This window comes from Chiloscyllium plagiosum, unplaced genomic scaffold (genome assembly GCF_037043375.1).
Source record: "Chiloscyllium plagiosum isolate Xiang-an unplaced genomic scaffold, Cpla_swu_hap1 HiC_scaffold_42, whole genome shotgun sequence".
NCBI classification, from domain to species: Eukaryota; Metazoa; Chordata; class Chondrichthyes; order Orectolobiformes; family Hemiscylliidae; genus Chiloscyllium; species Chiloscyllium plagiosum.
The window spans coordinates 25,031,445-25,050,374 of NW_028270180.1; the positions used below are offsets into that span (position 1 = coordinate 25,031,445).

The 18,930-nt window shown below is 42.8% G+C and overlaps 1 protein-coding gene across 11 annotated transcripts in view; it reads left to right on the plus strand.

Moving 5' to 3' along the window:
* znf609b (zinc finger protein 609b) overlaps window positions 1-18,930 on the plus strand; it is a 328,373-nt gene that overhangs the window by 293,727 nt on the left and 15,716 nt on the right. For 7 of the 11 annotated variants that reach the window (XM_087981999.1, XM_087982007.1, XM_087982001.1 and 4 more), the window contains 3 exons: window positions 7,812-7,987; window positions 15,287-15,446; window positions 18,072-18,153. In XM_087981999.1, the coding sequence (XP_087838125.1) occupies window positions 7,812-7,987; window positions 15,287-15,446; window positions 18,072-18,153 (418 nt within the window). Of the gene's footprint in view, window positions 1-7,811; window positions 7,988-15,286; window positions 15,447-18,071; window positions 18,163-18,930 lie in introns of all 11 variants that reach the window. The other 4 variants (XM_087982004.1, XM_087982005.1, XM_087982003.1 and 1 more) reach the window with 1 other exon arrangement.

The following is an 18,930-nucleotide window of genomic DNA, read 5'->3' on the forward strand; positions in this document are numbered from 1 at the left end:
CATATCAACTTGGGAGGGAGGACACTGGGAACAATAGGGAACATTAATTAAGTGGCTGGCCAAATGTGGAATTGATTGTAGGGATAGCGTACGGAACTTGTGCGTGGAGACTGAGCAAATAGGGAAAGCCCTAAATGAGTTTTTTGCTTCGGTTTTCACTAAGGAAAGGGACCTTGTGAATGAGAACTTTGAGGAGCTGGGATCCAGGCTTGAACAGATCAAGATTGATGAAGTTGATGTGCTGGAAATTTTGGCAAACATTAAGATTGATAACATTAAGATTTACCCCAGGCTGCTCTGGGAAGTGAGAAAGGAGGTGGCTAAGCTGCTGGTGAAGATCTTTGCCTCCTCACTGTCCCAGGGAGTCGTACCGGAAGATTGGAGGGAGGCGAATGTTGTTCCTCTTTTCAAGAAGGGGAATAGGGAAATTCCTGGCAATTACAGACCAGTCAGTCTTATGTCTGTAGTTAGCAAGGGTTTGGAAAGAATTCTGAGGGATAGGATTTATGACTATTTGGAAAAGCATAGTGTAATTAAAGGCAGTCATCTTGGCTTTGTGAGGGGCAGGTCTTGCCTCACAAATCTTATTGAGTTCTTTGAGGAGGTGACAAGACAGGTCGACAAAGATCAAGCAGTGGTTGTGGTGTATATGGACTTCAGCAAGACATTTGATAGGGTTCCCCATGGTAGGTTCATTCATAAAGTCAGGAAGGATGAGATACTGGGAGATTTGGCTATCTGGATTCAGAATTGGTTGGCTGACAGAAGGCAGAGAGTGGTTGTAGATGGAAAGTATTCTGCCAAGAGGTCAGTGGTGAGTAGTGTCCCGCAGGGCTCTGTTCTTGGGCCTCTGCTGTTTGTAGTTTTTATAAATGACTTGGATGAGGAGGTTGAGGGGTGCGTTAGTAAATTTGCAGATGACACAAAGGTTAGATGTGCCGTTGATAGTATCGAGGGCTGTTGCAGGCTGCAGCGTGACGTAGACAGGAAGCAGAACTGGGCTGAGAAATGGCAGATGGAGTTCAACCTGGATAAATGCGAAGTGATGCATTTTGGAAGTCGAACTTGAATGCTGAATATAGGATTAAAGACAGGATTCTTGGCAGTGTGGGGGAACAGAGGGATCTTGGTGTTCAAGAACATAGATCCCTCAAAGTTGCCACCCAAGTGGATAGGGTTGTTAAGAAAGCAATATGGTGTTTTGGCTTTCATTAACATGGGGATCGAGTTTAAGAGCCGTGAGGTTTTGCTGTGCAGCTTTACAAGACCCTGGTGATCCGCTGCTCTTTGTAGTTTTTACAAATAATTTGGATGAGGAGGTTGAGGGGTGCGTTAATAAATTTGCTGATGATACAAAGGTTGGATGTGCCGTTGACAGTATTGAGGGCTATTGCAGGCTTTGCTGTGCAGCTTTACAAGACCCTGGTGAGACCACACTTGGAATATTGTGTCCAGTTCTGATTGCGCTCTTATAAGAAAGATACAGAGGCTTTGGAGAGGGTGCAAAGAAGGTTTACCAGGATGCTGCCTGGACTGGAGGGCCTGTCTTATGAAGAGAGGTTGACTAAACTCTGGAGAGAAGGAGGAAGAGAGGTGACCTGATCGAGGTATACAAAGTAATGAGAGGCATGAATAGAGTCAATAACCAGAGACTTTTTTCCCAGGGCAGGATTGACTGTATGAGGGGTCATAGTTTTAAGATATTAGGGGGAAGGTATAGAGGAGATGTCAGAAGTAAATTCTTTATGCAGAGAGTTGTGAATTCATGGAATGCGTTGCCAGTGGTGGTAGAGGAAGCAGAGTCATTAAGGACATTTAAGTGACTGCTGGACATGCACATGGAGAGCAGTGAGTTGAGGGGTGTGTAGGTTAAGTTATTTTAGATTAGGAATAATCCTCGGCACAACATCGTGGGCTGAAGGGCCTGTTCTGTGCTGTACTTTTCTATGTTCTATTGTGGATCAGTGTGACATATCCACTTTGGATCTGAGAAAACTAAATCAGAGCTTATTGTAAATAGCTCAGGATTGAAGGGAAACAGAGGTATTCGAAATTTCAACTACACGTTAAAACCAAGTAGACAGATAAAAGAATAATGGCAATTGAAAAGAAGAATGGGATTTTGACTTTTTCTCAGACTGGAACACAGAGAGAAGGAAGTTGTAGTTTTTAGTTATTTGTGGGATGTGGGCATTGCTGGCTGGCCAGCATATATTGTCCATCCCTCGTTGCCCTTGAGAAGGTGGTGGTCAGCTACCTTCTTGAACCATTGCAGTCCACCTGCTGTGGGTCGACCCCCAGTGTCATTAAGGAAGGAATTCTAGGAGTTTGAATACAGTTAAATGAAGCTCATTCTTATCCTATTCCGTCCAGTCTTGGGCACCTCAGGTAAGGACACATTGGCTAGAGGGATGCAATGCAGAATCACCAGAATCACACTGAAGCTTCAAAGATGGTATTTTGAGGACAAAGACTTGGGTTTGTTTTGTTGATATGGAGGATTGAAGTGTTTCTGATAACTAACAATTCAAAATACTTAAGTTAGAGAGGCTAGTTATAGAGAAATTATTTTCTCTGTAAACTGCGAGAGATCTTTTTAAAAATAATTATTTCACGTGATGTGAGCATTGTTGGTATTCAGTTGTGTGATCTTCAATCTCCATTCACTGTGATCATGGCTTACCAGGAAATCCACTCCGTTCAACAGCTACTATAGCTCCAAATCTCTCAAAATATAAAATGGTGCTGACAAGGGCTGTGATTCCTGTGTTCCTAAGAATATATATGAACTCAGGTGGAGTGTATGCATTGTTTTTTTTATCTGGAATAGAGTCGAAGAGTGTGGTGCTGGAAAAGCACAGCCAGTCAGGCAGCATCCGAGGAGCAAGAGAATCGATGTTTCGCGCATAAACTCTTCATCAGGGAAAAATAATCAACAGATGACCCCAAAGGCACCACTTGACTTAATACAGCTGGGTATATTATATTCTGAAAACAACAAACGCTGTAGGTGACAACAGATCAGACAGCATCGATGGGAGAGTGCAAGCTCACGGTTCAAGTCTAGGTGAATCTTCACCAGAGCTGAAATGAAGTGTCAAGGGAGCAGCATTTATGCTATAGTTGGGTGAGGGGGGACGTGAGAGTAGGGAGGGGAGGTGGGAGGGAGGGGGAAAATGTTGATGGCTCAGATTAAGTGATCGGAATGTGAGAACGGCAGAACAATGGTGTGTCTAATTTGAAAGGGCAGACAGTCCACTGGGGGAGGGGAGAGAGGTTATGATAATAGGGAATGTAACAAGTAAAGGCTAAAAGAAAGGGAAGAAATGGGAATTAGTTCACAATCTCACGGGGTTGAACTCAGTATAAAGTCCAGAAGGCTGTAAAGTGCCGAGTCTGAAAATGGGATGTTCCTCCAGTTTGCGCTGTGATTCACTGGAACACTGCAACGTGCTGAGGACAGACAGATGGGCATGCGAGCAGAGCGCTGTGTTAAAATGGCCAGCTATAGGAACATTGGGGTCATGCTTACACACAGGCCGAAGGCATTCTGCAAAGCAGTCACCCAGTCTGACCCGCTGTGATCTCCAGCATTGGTTGTTTTCATTACAGATTCCAGCATTTATAGTAATTTGCTCATATATTCTGAGATCAGTGTGAGAAGTCATTGGTAACCAAGAAAAGTTTGTCCTCTCAAAAAGGAATTCATTGCAGTAATTTGTGTCCTGCCAGCTACTCTGTACAATTAGAGCTGATTTGCATGATTAAATCTGAGAGATTCAGATTAGCAGTTATACAGGCACACAAGAACAAACACAGGTCATTTAAGATCTTGAGCCTGTGCCACAATTCAGAACCATCTGCTTAAGGCAGCTGGGAGAATTTAAATACAATTAATTAATAAATCTGGAAGAAATGCTAGTCTCATTACTAATCATGAAACTACCAGATTGTCAGTAAAATCCACCTATTCACGAATTTCAAATCTGCCATCCTTACCTGGTCTGGCTTATCTGAGATTCCAGACCTGTAGCAATGTGGTCGATTGTTAGCTGCCTCTGGAATTACCAAATGAGAAAGGAAAAAGCACCGTGGGTTTAGTTAAATGACACGGACTGCAGTGATTCAGGAAGCTGGCTTACCACCACTACCTCAAAGGTGATAAATGCTAGCCAGTAATTCTCATGTGAAAAGAACAGCAACAAAAACTCAGTGTACCCATCTGCGACTCATATCCTTAATGGTGTTTTGTTAAGGGGTCAGTTAGCTAGATTGCTGGTCTATGATGCAGAGTGATGCCAACTCATGGGTTTAATTTCCACACGAGCTGTGGCTATGTGAAGGACTCCTTTCTCAACTACTCCCCTCACCTGAGGGATGGTGACCCTCGGGTCAAACTACCACCAGCCACCTCTCTAATGAGAGTGTGCCTCTGGGTCTGTGATAACTTTATGTATTTTATCTTTAATGCTTTTAGTTAACGGTCGCTGTTTGTGGAAGAGAGATCCAAAGTCCTCTTATGTTTTTGAGTATAGACGTGTTTCCCAATTTTATCTTAAAAGCTATTGGAGGCATAGACAGTTCCTTCAATGGCTGCCTCACTTCAGATTTGACTTTTTGGGAAAGATAGACTGAAAGGAAATGGGGATGGTATAACTTTGCTGGTGAAGGAAGCGATCAGTGCTATAAAGAGAAATGACATAAGCACTGGAGATCAAGGTCTGGAATGAGTCTAGGTAGAAATAAGAAATAGCGAAGGGAAAATATACTTGGTATGAGGAAATATTAGAGGGTTGCAGAAAAGGCACGGCAATAATCATGGGTGATGTTAACATACACATAGATTGGAAGAATCAAATTGGCAATAGTTGCCTGGAGGCAGAGTTCATTGAAGTATTAGAGATTATTTCTTGGAGCAGTATGTTATGGAACCAAGTCAGAGAACAGGCTACTCTGGATTTGGTACTGTGTAATGAGAAGAGATTAATTGATGGCATCATAGTTAAGGATACTCTAGGGAGTAGTGACTATAGTGTGACAGAATTCAAAATCCAATTTGGGGGTGAGAAAATGAAGTCCCACAGTAGTGTTCTGGAATTAAACAAAGGAAATTACATAGGCATGAGAACAGATTTGTCCAGAGTTGATTGGGCAGGAAGGCTAAATGGTAAGACAGCGGATGAGCAGTGGTAGATGTTTAAGGAGCTACTCAATTCCTCACAACTAAAATGTATCCAGTGAGAAAGAAAGATGGTAAGGGGGGTAAAAAGCATCCATGGCTAAACAAGATGGTCAAGGACAATATTAAGTCAAAAACTAAGGTATGCCAAATTGCAAAGGCCAGTGGCAGGCTAGAAGATTGGAAAGCTTTCAAACAGACATAAAGGGATATGAAAAAAAATCAATGAAAAGAGCTACGGTAAATTACGAAAGAAAACCAGCACAAAATAGCGAAAAGATAGCAAAAGCTTCTGTAGGTTTATAAAAGGGAAGAGAGTCGCAAAGGTGAATGTTGATGCCTTGGAAGATGAAACCGGAGAATTAATAGTGGGGAACAATGAAATGGCAGAGATGCTAAATCAATACTTTGCCTCAGCTGTCATACTGGAGAATAATTAGATTCCCTGCAGTATGGGTACAGGCCCTTGGGCCCAACAAATCCACACTGACCCTCTGAAGAGTAACCCACCCAGACCGATTCCCCATTTACCCTTGACTAATACACCTAACACTATGGACAATTTAGCATAGCCAATTCATCTGACCTGCACATCTTTGGATCATGGGAGGAAAGTGGAGCACCTGGAAGAAACCCACGCAGACACAGGGAGAATGTGCAAACTCCACAAAGACAGTCGCCCAAGGCGGGAATCAAGCCTGGGTCCCTGGTGCTGTGAGGCAGCAGTGTTAAGCATTGAGCCACCCATTTTGTTTTAAAATCGTGTTCTAAATTCTCATTATAGCACAAGACCCCTGAATCTTCTCTGACCACAACAGATCTGTCCTTGGAAAAGACCTTAGATTAAACACAACCACTGCAATGAATTGAAGTTGGCATGATCCTGAGCGCTACAATAATACCATTCCTATTGGAACGGGCAAGTCAAGGTGGCAACTTAGAACAATCAGCATCAATAGAGAAAAGGTGCTCAGCAAGCTATTAGGATTGAGGGCAGACAAGTCCCCTGGGCCTGATGGCCTACATCCTAGGATATTAAAGGAAGTGGCAGTGGAGATAGTGGATCCATTGGTTACAATTTTCCAAAATTGCCTTGACATGGAAAGGGTTCCAGTGGTTTGGAAAATTGCTAATATTTCAATAAGGGAAGGAGACAGTAAGTGGGAAATTACAGACTAGTTAGTTTAACATCTGTTGTTGGGAAGTGTTCAAATCAATTATCAATGAAGCAATATCAAAACGCTATCCATCAGAGTCAGCATGGTATTATGAAGGGCAAATCATGTTTGGTTAATTTTCTAGAGTTCTTCAAAAATGTAACAAGCAAAGTGGATAAGGGGGCTCCTGTAAATGTAATATATCTTGATTTCCGGAAGGTGTTTGATAAGGTTAATTCATAAGATTGGATCATATGGGTTTATGACTAATTTATTAGCTTGAATAGATGATAGGCTGATGGACAGAGAGTTGGGATAAATGGTTTTTTTTCTAGATGGCAAGGCGTAATAGTGGGGTGCCATGGGGTTCCGTCCTTGGACCCCAGCTATTTACAATTTATATTAACAACTTGGGTACAGGGATAGAAGGCTCGAGAGTCAAATTTGTGGATGACACAAAAACAGTTGGGATGGTAAATTGCAATGAGGAAATAAGAACCTTTCAAATAGATATGGATAGGTTAGGAGATGGGGCTAAATGTGGCATGGAGTCATAGAGATGTACAGCATGGAAACAGACCCTTAGGTCCAACCAGTTTAATGAGGATAAGTGTGAGGTCAGGCACTTTGGTTGTAAAAATGAGAAGGCAGCCTATTATCTCAATGGGGAGAGACTTCGGGGCCCTCCGGTGCAGAGGGATCAGGGTATCCTCATTCATGAGTCACAGAAAACTAGCCACACAGGCACAGCAGATAATAAAGAAAGTGAATTGGCTTTTATAGCTGAAGGAATAGAATATAAAGGTAAGGAAATATTGTTGCAATGGTACAAGCTATTGGTGAGACTGCACCTGGAGTGTTGTGCACCGTTTTGGTCCTCTTATTTGAGGAAAGGTGTTGTGGCATTGGATGTAGTTCAGAGGAGGTTCACAAGATGGATCCCAGAGATGAGCAGTTTGTCGTATGAAGAGAGATTGAACAGTTTAGGCCTCTACTCTCTCTGGAATTTAGAAGAATGAGGGGAGATTAAATTGAGGTATTCAAGATGATTGAAGGTGTGGATAAAATAAACGTGGAGCAGATGATTCCTCTTTAGGGGCATTCAAGGATGAGAGGTCATAGTCTTAGGACAAGGGGCAGCAAATTTAAAGGAGAGTTGAGGAGAAACTACTTCTCCCAAAGGGTTGTGAATCTCTGGAGTTCGCTACGCCAAAGTGCGGCAGATGCTGTGATAGTGAGTAAATTTAAGGAGGAGTTACAGATTTAATTGGTAATGGGTTGAAGGGTTATGGGGAGAAGGCAGGAAAATGGGGGTGAGGAACCTATCAGCCATGATCGAATGGCAGAGAAGACTCGATGGGCCAAATGCCTAATTCTGCTCCTATATTTTATGAAATTATGAACTTTTATACCTTTATAATTAGGTTGCAAGTTAATGCCATTGTTGTGATTAATTTGGATGATCTGCTTTTCAGGGTCGTACCTGTCCTCCGGATTCTCTTTCTCGCCTTATGCCAATAAGGTTCCAGGGCACGAAGATAGCGATCGAGCTCGTGGGAGCCCTGGTGGAGGTAGCAAGCCGAGCTCTGAATCGATGGCCCTTGATATCCTGCAGCAGCATGCCAGTCAGTACAAGAGCAGGTCACCAACAGTAAGTAAGCAAGGCTGGCACCATAGCGGAGATGACCTCTGTCTACTGGGAACACAGCAGCTCATTTTATACCATGCAATACCGGTTAAATCAAATAGCCCCTAATTCAGAACCACTTTCTAGATTGTTTTAGTATAGAACCCACACCATTCTCCAAACCGTTAAACTGTGCATTTCAAAACAAGTTAGCATGACCGAATCAGTTCGAGCTATGTCATTTAGATGTTCCATTTGCGTCATAGAAGCAGAGAAAATAGAAGTGGGTGAAAGACTTTTGGCCTATCAAACCCTTGTGCCATTCAACACTTTCATAGCTAATCCTGTATTTCAGTGCCACACACTTTCCTTCTTGCCCTATTCTCTTTGACATCTAAAACTGATAGCTTGACGTTTGCTTCCTTTTCAGTAACTTTGGGATCTCCTCTCTTTCCCATTGTGGTCTCTCCCCAGTGTCTGTACCTTCACTTGATGAATGTCATTAACCCGTTTGACATTGAGTGCACTCTACAGTCATCAAATTTCTTTCACTCTCAGTGCATATAGCTTTAACCTTTTGAAGTGATTGAAATCCCAAGAAGGTCTCTGAGCATGCGCAGGACGATCTCAAAATCCTAGTTATAGCATAGTGAAGAAGACGTTTGGTATGCTTTCCTTTATTGGTCAGAGTATTGAGTACAGGAGTTGGGAGGTCATGTTGCAGCTGTACAAGATATTGGTTAGGCCACTGTTGGAATATTGCGTGCAATTCTGGTCTCCTTCCTATGGGAAAGATGTTGTGAAACTTGAAAAGGTTCAGAAAAGATTTACAAGGATGTTGCCAGGGTTAGAGGATCTGAGCTACAGGGAGAGGCTGAACAGGCTGGGGCTGTTTTCCCTGGAACGTCGGAGGCTGAGGGGTGACCTTATAGAGGTTTACAAAATTATGAGGGGCATGGATAGGGTAAATAGACAAAGTCTTTTCTCTGGGTTCGGGGAGTCCAGAAGTAGAGGGCATAGGTTTAGGGTGAGAGGGGAAAGATATAAAAGAGATCTAAGGGGCAACGTTTTCACACAGAGGATGGTACGTGTATGGAATGAGCTGCCAGAGGAAGTGGTGGAGGCTGGTACAACTGCAACATTTAAGAGGCATTTGGATGGGTATATGAATAGGAAGGGTTTGGAGTGATATGAGCTGGGTGCTGGTGGGTGGGACTAGATTGGGTTGGGATATCTGGTCGGTATGGACGGGTTGGACCGAAGGGTCTGTTTCCATGCTGTACATCTCTATGACTCTCAGTTCATTTGCCTTACTGGTCATACTCCTTGCATTAAAATAAACACTTCAGACCGAGGGTCATGATACACATTGATACTAGCAACATAAGGCAGGAAGAATAATGAGGCCCTGCAAATGGAGTCAGGGACTAGGGAGGAGGTTGAAAAGCAGGGTTGCAATCTTGGGAGTACTCCCTGTACCAGCAAGGCTAGGACTAAGAACATAGTACAGTTAAATATGTGGCTAAAGAGCTGGTGTAGAAGGGACGACATCCGATATGTTGATCATTGGAATGTTTTCTGGGGCAGGTGGGACCTGTACACGAAGGACAGGTTGCATCTAAACTGGAGGGACACCACTATCCTGGCAGGGGGTTCAGGAGGGTTTAAACTAATGTTGTGCGGGGTTAGCAACCAGAATAGTGGACCAGCATATGAAATGGCTAAGGGAGGAGTTAGAGACTGTGGCCAGTCAGGCTAAGAAGAACAGATAGGGGAGTTACTGAGCACAGTGGGACTGAAATGTATTTGTTTTAACGCGAGAAATATGACAGGTAACAAAAATGAACTTGCAGCTTGGATTATTATATATAGTTATGTTCCTGTAGTTATTACAGAGACTGATTGAGAGAGTGACAACTGGCAACTTAACATTCCAGGATTTAGATGTTTCAGACATGATAGAGGGGGATGTGAAAGAGCTTGGGGGAGATGTGTTATGATTATAAAGATTATTACAGCTGTACTGAGGGATGACACCTTGGAGGGTTCATCCGGCAATGCAGTGTGGGTAGAGCTCAAGGGTGCAATCCCCTTTGGGTTTTAATACAGGCCTCCCAAAAGCCAGTGGGTGATAGAGGAACAGATGTGGACAGATTATGAAACAAATGTAAAAATAGGGTTGCTCTGGTGGGTGATTTTAACTTCATCTATGTTGACTTGGGCTCTCTTAGTGCCAGGGGTTTGGATTGGGGGGAGGGAATTTGCTAGGTGTGCTCAGGAGGGTTTCTTGAAGCAATGTGTAAATAGTCCAACTCGGGAAGGGGCCGTTCTCGATCTGATATTGGGCAATAATCAAAGTTTCAGTGGGAAAGCAACTTGGGAACAGCGACTTTAATTCTGTAAGTTTTAGGTTACCTATGGGTGGGGATAAGAGTAGTCATCTGGTGAAAATACAGATGGGAGGTGGCTGACTATAATAATATTAGGTTGGAACTGAGGAATGTAGATTGGAATCAGCTGTTTGAGGGTAAATCCACATCTTTTAACGGCCAGTTGATTAGAGTTCAGGACCAGCATATTCCTGTGAAAATGAAGGATAAGGATGGCAATATTCGGGAACCTTGAATGATGAGAGAAATTGTGAGCTTTGTCAAAAGGAAAGGAGAAGCGTACGTAAGGTTTAGGAAACTGAAGACAGACAGGTCTCTCGAGCATATAAAGAAAGCAGGGGAAAAAAAACAAGAAGTTAGGAGAGCTAAGAGAGGCCATGAGATGTCCTTGGTAAACAGGATCAAGGAAAACCCCAAAGTGCTTTATCCATTTATAAGGAACAAGAAGGCAGCCAGGGAAAGGAGGGGATTTATACCTGAAACCAGAGGAAATGGGTAAGGTCCTCAACAATTACTGTCATTAATATTCACAAAGGTAAAGGATATGGTGGATGGTGAGTCTCAGGAGAGATATGTTGATATTCTAGGGTATGTCGATATAAAATTGATGTTGAGTGTTTTGAAAAGTATTAAAGTAGACAAGTTCCCAGGACCTGATGGGAGGTGAGGAAGGAAATTGCTTGGGCCTTGTCGAGGTCCCAGCGGAATGGAGAATAGCCAGTATTGTTCCTCTGTTTAAGAAGGGAAACAAGGATTATCTGGGAAATTACAGGCCAGTGGCCTTACTCAATTATTGGAGAACAGTCTTAGAAACAGGGTTTACTCACATTTGGAAAAACGTGGACATATTAGCAATAGGCAGCATGGCTTTGTATGGAGCAGATCATGTCTCACAAAGTTGATAGAGTTTTTTGATCAAGTGACAAAGATGATTGACAGCAGGGCATTGATTTTGTCTACATAGGCTTCAGTAAGACCTTTGACAAGGTCCCTTATGGCAGGCTAATACAAAAGGTGAAGTCACATGGAATCTGCAGTGAGCTGGTAAGATGGATATAGAACTGACTTGGTCATGGAAAACAGACAGGAGTGGTGTAAGGGTGTTTTCCTGATTGGCAAAATAGTGTTCAACAGAGATCTGTGCTGGCACCCTTGTTTGTATTATATATAAATGTTTTTGAAGAGAATGTAGATGATCTAATTGGTAAGTTTGCAGATGACACAATGATTGGATTAGCTGCAGATAGTGTGGAGGATTGCCAGAGGTTACAACAGGATATAGATAGGGTGAAAACTTGGGCAGAGAAATGGCAGATGGAATTTAATCTGGATAAACATGAGGTGAAGCATTTTGGAAGGTTTAATGCTGGTGGGAAGTATACAGTCAATGGCAGAACCCTTAGAAGTATTAACATACAGAGGGATCTCGGCATACAGGTCCATAGTTCCCAGAAAGTAACAACACAGTGGATAATGTGGTCAAGAAAGCAGATACGTGTTTGCCTTCATTGATTGGTGCACAGAGTATACTCGTAAGTTATGTTGCAGCTGTATTCCACATTTGGAATATTATGTACAGTCCTAGTTGTCAGACTCCCAGAGGAATGTTGAGGCTTTGGAGAGGGTACAGAAAATGTTTAGAACATAGAACAGTACAGCGCAGAACAGGCCCTTCAGCCCTCAAAGTTGCACCGACCTGTGAACTATTCTCAGCTCGTCCCCCTACACTATCCCATCATCATCATCCATGTGCTTATCCAAAGATTGTTTAAATCTCCTTAATATGGTGGGTTTACCAGGGCCTTGCCTGACTTGGAGGGTAAAATCTATGAGGCGAGGTTGGAAAAATATTGTTTTCACCTAAAAGTTATAGGCTGAAGGGCAACCTGATAGAAATTTACAAAATTACGAGGGCTATGGATAGAAAGGATAGTCGGAGTCTTTTTTCCCCAGGGTAGCAATGTCAATTACTGGGACATGGATTTAAGGTAAAAAAGGGGAAAGTTTAACTGAGATGTGAGAGACATTTGTTTACAAGGAGGGTGGTAAATGTCTGGAATGCACTACCAGAGGAGGGGGTACAGAAGGATATAATAGCATAATTAAAGAGGCACCATGACAAATATATGAATAGAGGCATACGGACCGTGTGGAGGCGAAAGGTTTTCAGTTTGGAAAGATATAATTTGGGCATAAGCTTGGTGGGCTGAAGGGCCTATTCCTGTGCTGTACAATTATTATTTGTTCTTTGAATCGTCTTTGTTTTTAAAGGGCAATAAAAAAAATCTGATCTCTTGCTAATTCCCCATTTCTTGATTTCCTGTGTCCAACTAGCAGCTGCTGCCTTTTACCCTTGGTGATTCTGTTTGAATTTTTTCATCAGTGAACGTTCTCACTGCTCCCTCTGATCTTGCATTTCAAAAGGAATGTCTCCAAGCAGCTCGCTTTCTCATTCTGTACACAGTATCTCTTCCTCTCAGCAACACTCCATTCTCCTGTAAAAGGCAGGCCTTTCCAGTGCTTCATCTAACCCTGTTCATCCACTTCCACTCGTGCTCCTGGTCAAGGTACTGGAAGGCCTGTCTGTGACCTTTCTCTCCCTAGCCCTCCCGTTTTACACAGCTGTACCTGTTACTAGATCGATCTGATTGTATCTCTTATTCTACAGAATCTTATAAACAGGCTCCCTCCATTGCTCATCCTTGCTCTGTTGAAATTTAGGCTTATTGCTGTAGTCTTTTGATCTGACTGTTTGGTGACATCTGTAGGACTCTGTGCCCTCTCTCTTTCAGTCTTTCTCAGTTTGGAAGTCCAGCTTGGTATCATCTGGGAAATATTACCTCGGTTTCATTGTCTCGTGTCCTATTTGGTTTCCTGCATTTTGATTCTTTGTGTAGATTTCTCAGTTAGAAGTAAATACTCAATACTTCATCGGAGTTTGTTCACTGCTGTGAGACAGAGTGGAGGGGCACTGTAACCTAAATTACGTGCTAAACTTCTTTCTCTTATTCGGTCAGTCTCCTAAACTGCCTGGTCGCACCTCAGTCCTGATAGTTCGCCTGTCATTCCAATGTAACGCAGGCTGCTTGATAAAAAGCTGAAATTCAGCTGTCATGTGCAGTTAAGAGAGTCATACAACACAGTGACAGACCCTTTGGTCCAACTTGTCTGTGCTCACCAGACATCCCAATCCGACCCAGTCCTATTTACCAGCACATGCTCCATATCCCTCGAAACCCTCCTATTCATGTACCCATCCAGATGCCTTTGAAATGTTGTAGTCATACCCACCTCCACTACTTTCTCTGGAAGCTTGTTTCCTACATGTATCACCCTCTGTGTGAAAAAGTTACTCCTCAGGTCCTTGTTAAATCTTTTCCCTCTCACCTTATGCCATCTAGTTTTGGACTCCCCTACCCCTGGGAAAAGACCTTGGCTCTTTGCCCTATCTGTGCCCCTCATCATTTCATACACCTCTATAAGGTCAAACCTCCTCATGAAAGAGAACGAGGAGAGCGAGCGATCGATAAAGAACGGCCCCAGTTCTTCACCATCCCAGCCTCCAATCTCCAAAATATTAACATTAATAGAACAAAGAGAATGGGTAATCTGATTACAAATAGATATAATTTTGTCTTAATAGATTTATTAGCCAGAGTTGATGCTTTATGTTGGTCAAAATTGTTGATTTTTTTACTTTGCAAAGAATTGGTAGCATTGTCAAAATCCCAGCCTTGCCTCCATTCTACTTGAGCTGTGCTGCTATGCAGGCAAAGGGCTACTCAGTGATATTACTCTAGGCCTCAGAAAGCACGCTGATCAGCCGCAGTCATGTACTGATGTGCAAGTGTAGTAGAAATTTGTTCAGAACCCCACTGAGCTCCAAACCTGCCTCCAGCTATCGTATTCATTTCGCCCATTGTAGCACTGCTAAATTGTAAATTAGGGCAACATGAATTAATATTTTTTTATTTTGAATTTTACTTAAAGGGGACTTCTCTGTTTCTGTATTAGAGGAGGCTAGCCATCTTTTAACTAGTCCAGGACTGGACAGAGAGTATTGCATTTTGGTTCATGCGAAAATATCTTGTGGAGGGATGCTCACTGCAAGGTAGTACTGGTAGAATGGATTTCTCAAATTTGTAATTTCAAAACTGTTAAGCCATCACCTTAAAATGTAAAGTGATCTTCAGTTGAGAACGGTTGGAAATCTCCATCTGCTAAGTATAATGATTCAAAGTGAAACTGGTTTAGGCCTAGTCAAGCAACACCACAATGCTCACATTTTCTGCCGTTTTTGTATTTAGTCACTTTCTCCCAGTAAGACTTGAGAATGCTTGACAACTGATGTGATGAGGTTGGATAAAGGCATATTATTGAGATGACAAGAGAGCTACGTTTAATTGTTCTACTCTTGGGGTTGGCATTCCCTCGCACTGACATCCCTCGCTTTGATAAAGATGAAACTTGTGTGTTCATAATATGGGGAACGTAGTTATCCTCCAGAGGTGAATATCTCAGTTAGTGTGCTCCGTGTCCTTGGTCGAGCTAAATACCCTTCACAATTGACTGATGCATCAAGGAAAGTGGATGGTCTTTTTCTTTGTCTTGACATGAATTGTTCCCACAAGCAACAACTGTGTTGAATGACTGCTTAGCCAGGACACCAGACAGACTTCCAGCTGCTCTGTAAATAGTGTCATATGATAGTTTGTGCCCATTTTGAGAGACAGGATCTCAATTTAACACTTGATTCAGAAGAACACACCCCAAACAATACAGCAGTCCAGACACCGCACAGTACTGCAACCTGGGTAATTAGTTTGAATCCTGGAATGAGGCTTAATGTGATATCTTAGACAAGAGTACTCTTGACTAAGGCAAATTGACCAAGATGTGTGTAATATTAATGGGTATTTTTTTTAAAACCTAGACGAGTGATAAACCTCCTCATGAAAGAGAACGAGGAGAACGAGAGATCGATAAAGAACGGCCCCGTTCTTCACCATCCCAGCGACAGATCACCTCACATCATCACCTTGGGATGGGCTACCCGTTACTCCCAGGGCAATATGACCTTCCATATGCAACAGGTAGGACACAGTTACTCTTCATGTACTGGTATATTTAGAATTGGTAAGTGGAATTCAGTAATTCTGAGGTATCAGTTGATGGACAATGTTGCATTGAGCTGCTTCACCACCTTGACTGCAGCCAAGTTCCAACCATGCATTCAGACCCAATGTTGGGTGTGTATTATCTCTTCTCACTTAACATTTCCTTGAAGTGATTTTTTTTTAACTAAGAATGGTTTAATTTTAACATACAACTGTGAAGTTACTGGATATCAAATTTATTCTAAAGTGGTTGCTGATGGCCGTTTCTTATTTGGCCTTTTGGGGTTTGATATAATTCAGAATAAATGTGTATTAAGGAAACAGTTATTAGTTCCACTCTTAAACATGGCTTATGCTCTCAGTTCTTATACAGCTGACAGATCCTCTAAATAATCATAGGAGGGGGACCATTTGGCCCATCATTGTTCTGCCAGTCATTAAGATTGTGGCTGGCCTAAATCGAATTCCATAAACCTGCCATAGAACATTACAGCGCAGTACAGCCCCTTTGGCCCTCGATGTTGCGCCAACCTGTGGAACCAATCTGAAGCCCATCTATCCTACACTATTCCATTTTCATCCATATGTTTATCCAATGACCATTTAAATGCCCTTAAAGTTGGTGAGTCCACTACTGTTGCAGGCAGGCATTCCATGTTCCTACTACTCTCTGAGTAAAGGAACTACCTCTGACATCTGTCCTATATCTATCACCCCTCAGTTTAAAGCTATGTCCCCTCATGCTAGCCATCACCATCTGAGGAAAAAGGCTCTCACTGTCCACTCTATCTAACCCTCTGATTATTTTGTAAATCTTAATTAAGTCACCTCTCAACATTCTCCTCTCTAATGAAAACAGCCTCAAGTCCCTCAGCCTTTCCTCATAAGGCCTTCCCTCCATATCAGGCAACATCCGAGTAAATCTCCTCTGAACTCTTTCCAAAGCTTCCACATATTTCCTATAATGTGGTGACCAGAACTGTATGCAATACTCCAGGTGTGGCTGCACCAGAGTTTTGTACAGATGCGGAATGACCTCATGGTTCTGAAACTCAATCCCTCTACCAATAAGAGCTAACACACCGTTTGGGTTTGTTGCTGAGAAATCTTCAAGACCATCAATAATGCCCTTACTGGCATAAAGTTCACTAATGAGGAGGAAAACAACAACTAACTGCCATTCCTAGATGTCACAGTAGAGCGAACAGCCAATGGGGAACTTCAAACCAGCGTCTACAGGAAAACAACACATACGGACCAAATATTGAATTACAGAAGTAATCAATCCAACACCCACAAACGAAGCTGCATCAGAACATTATCTTAATGAGCCACCACACACTGCAGCACAGAGGAACTACGCAAAGCAGAGGAAATCACCTATACAATGTTTTTAAAAAGAATGGGTACCCAATGAACACAGTCCTCCGATTTCTCAGCAACAAGCTCAAACAAGCAGACAAAACACGTCCAGAAACCATAGCCATGCTCCCCCACATCAAAGACATCTCGGAAATGACTGCCAGACTTCTCAGACCCCTTAGCATCATAGTAGCACACCAATACTAAAACAGCAGTTATACAGACAACAAGCAGAACTAAATACCGTGCAACAACAAACACTACATTGGGCAAATAGGCAGAAAACTAGCCACCAGGATACATGAACATCAACTAGCCACAAAACAACATGATCCTCTCTCACTAGTGTCCTCACATATAGATAAGGAAGGACACCACTTCGACTGGGACAACACATCCATTCTAGGACAAACCAAACAGAGACATGCACGAGAATTCCCAGAAGCATGGCATTCCAACCGGAACTCTATCAACAAACACATTGACTTGGACCCCATTTACTACCCCTTGAGAGAAAGAACAGGGAATGACATCACCAAACATAGAACTACAAAGCAGGAATCATTAGTAGTGCTTCGTCTGGAGGCTCACTGAAGATGGTACCTACCATGGTGATGGAACATCAGAAAATGAACATTCCAGCTCAGCGAGCAAAGCTGCATCTAGAGCCTCAACCTGAGCCGCAAATCTTCTCAAAACTCACTAATGATGTAAAATCCCTAACCACAGGAATGTGAACAAGGAAATGCTATAGATATAGTTACCTGAAACATGTTGAATTATAAAGCAGCAGCACTTATCTAAATAGTGTATCTTCTGTATTTCAGCAACCAAAGTGCTATATTAAAATGATGTTGATAATGTTGAGGGAACTGTTTGGGTAGATGTGAAAAATTTCCAGACCACTAGTTTTCCTTTCCAGATTGGGGAGGTTACAATGTGTACATATTTCCTCAGCCTTCACTTTGGATGTGTCACTTTCATGGTCTGCTTTGGAGAAATTGCTGGGGGTCGAGGAAATTCTTGTCACACCTCTCTATTGTGTCTCTTAAGACATTATGTAGCAGAGTGGGGGTAGGCTAGAGAAAGGAAGGCTCTCTTTAATCAGGATGGTCCAGTCATCATGGGGGTGGAGTGGGGCTGAAAAGGCCAATTGGTCTGTTCCTGCTGATCTTGTTTGGTTTTGATTGCGTTGCTGCACTTGACCGTCTTACCCTGTAATCCTCTCCATATTACCAGGTCTATCCTCACCAGCCATTGTCACAAGCCAACAGGCTGCTGCACAGGCCTCGGTGTCGACCCTGTTCCCACCAGCCAGAAGGTGAGAATGGTAAGAAAAACCAACTCTTTTTCCCACTTGCACGTTTAGCGATGCTAATAAAAGACAGTGGTGTTTACTTCTTAGAGTCATAGAGATGTACAGCACGGATACAGACCCTTCAGATCAACTCATCCATGCCAATCAGATATCCTAAATTAATCTAATCCAATTTGCCAGCACTTGGCCCATATCCCTCCAAACCCTTCCTATTCATATACCCATCTTGATGCCTTTTAAATGCTGTAATTGTACCAGACTCCACCACTTCCTCTGACAGCTCATTCCATACACACACCATCCTCTGCGTGAAAAAGCTGCCCCCTAGATTCCTTTTAAATTTTTCCCCTCTCACCCTAAACCTGTGCCTCTACTTAGAGTCATAGAGATGTACAGCATGGAAACAGACCTTTCGGTCCAACCTGTCCATGCCGACCAGATATCCCAACCCAATCTAGTCCCACCTGCCAGCACCCGGCCCATATCCCTCCAAACCCTTCCTATTCATATACCCATCCAAATGCCTCTTAAATGTTGCAATTGTACCAGCCTCCTCCACTTCCTCTGACAGCTCATTCCATACATGTACCACTCTCTGTAGGTCTCTTTAATATCTTTCCTCTCTCACCCTAAACCTATGCCCTCTAGTTCTGGACTCCCCGACCCCAGGGAAAAGACTTTGCCTATTTACCTTATCCATGCCCCTCATAATTTTGTAAACCTCTATAAGGTCTCCGCTCAGCCTCTGACGCTCCAGGGACAACAGCCCCAGCCTGTTCA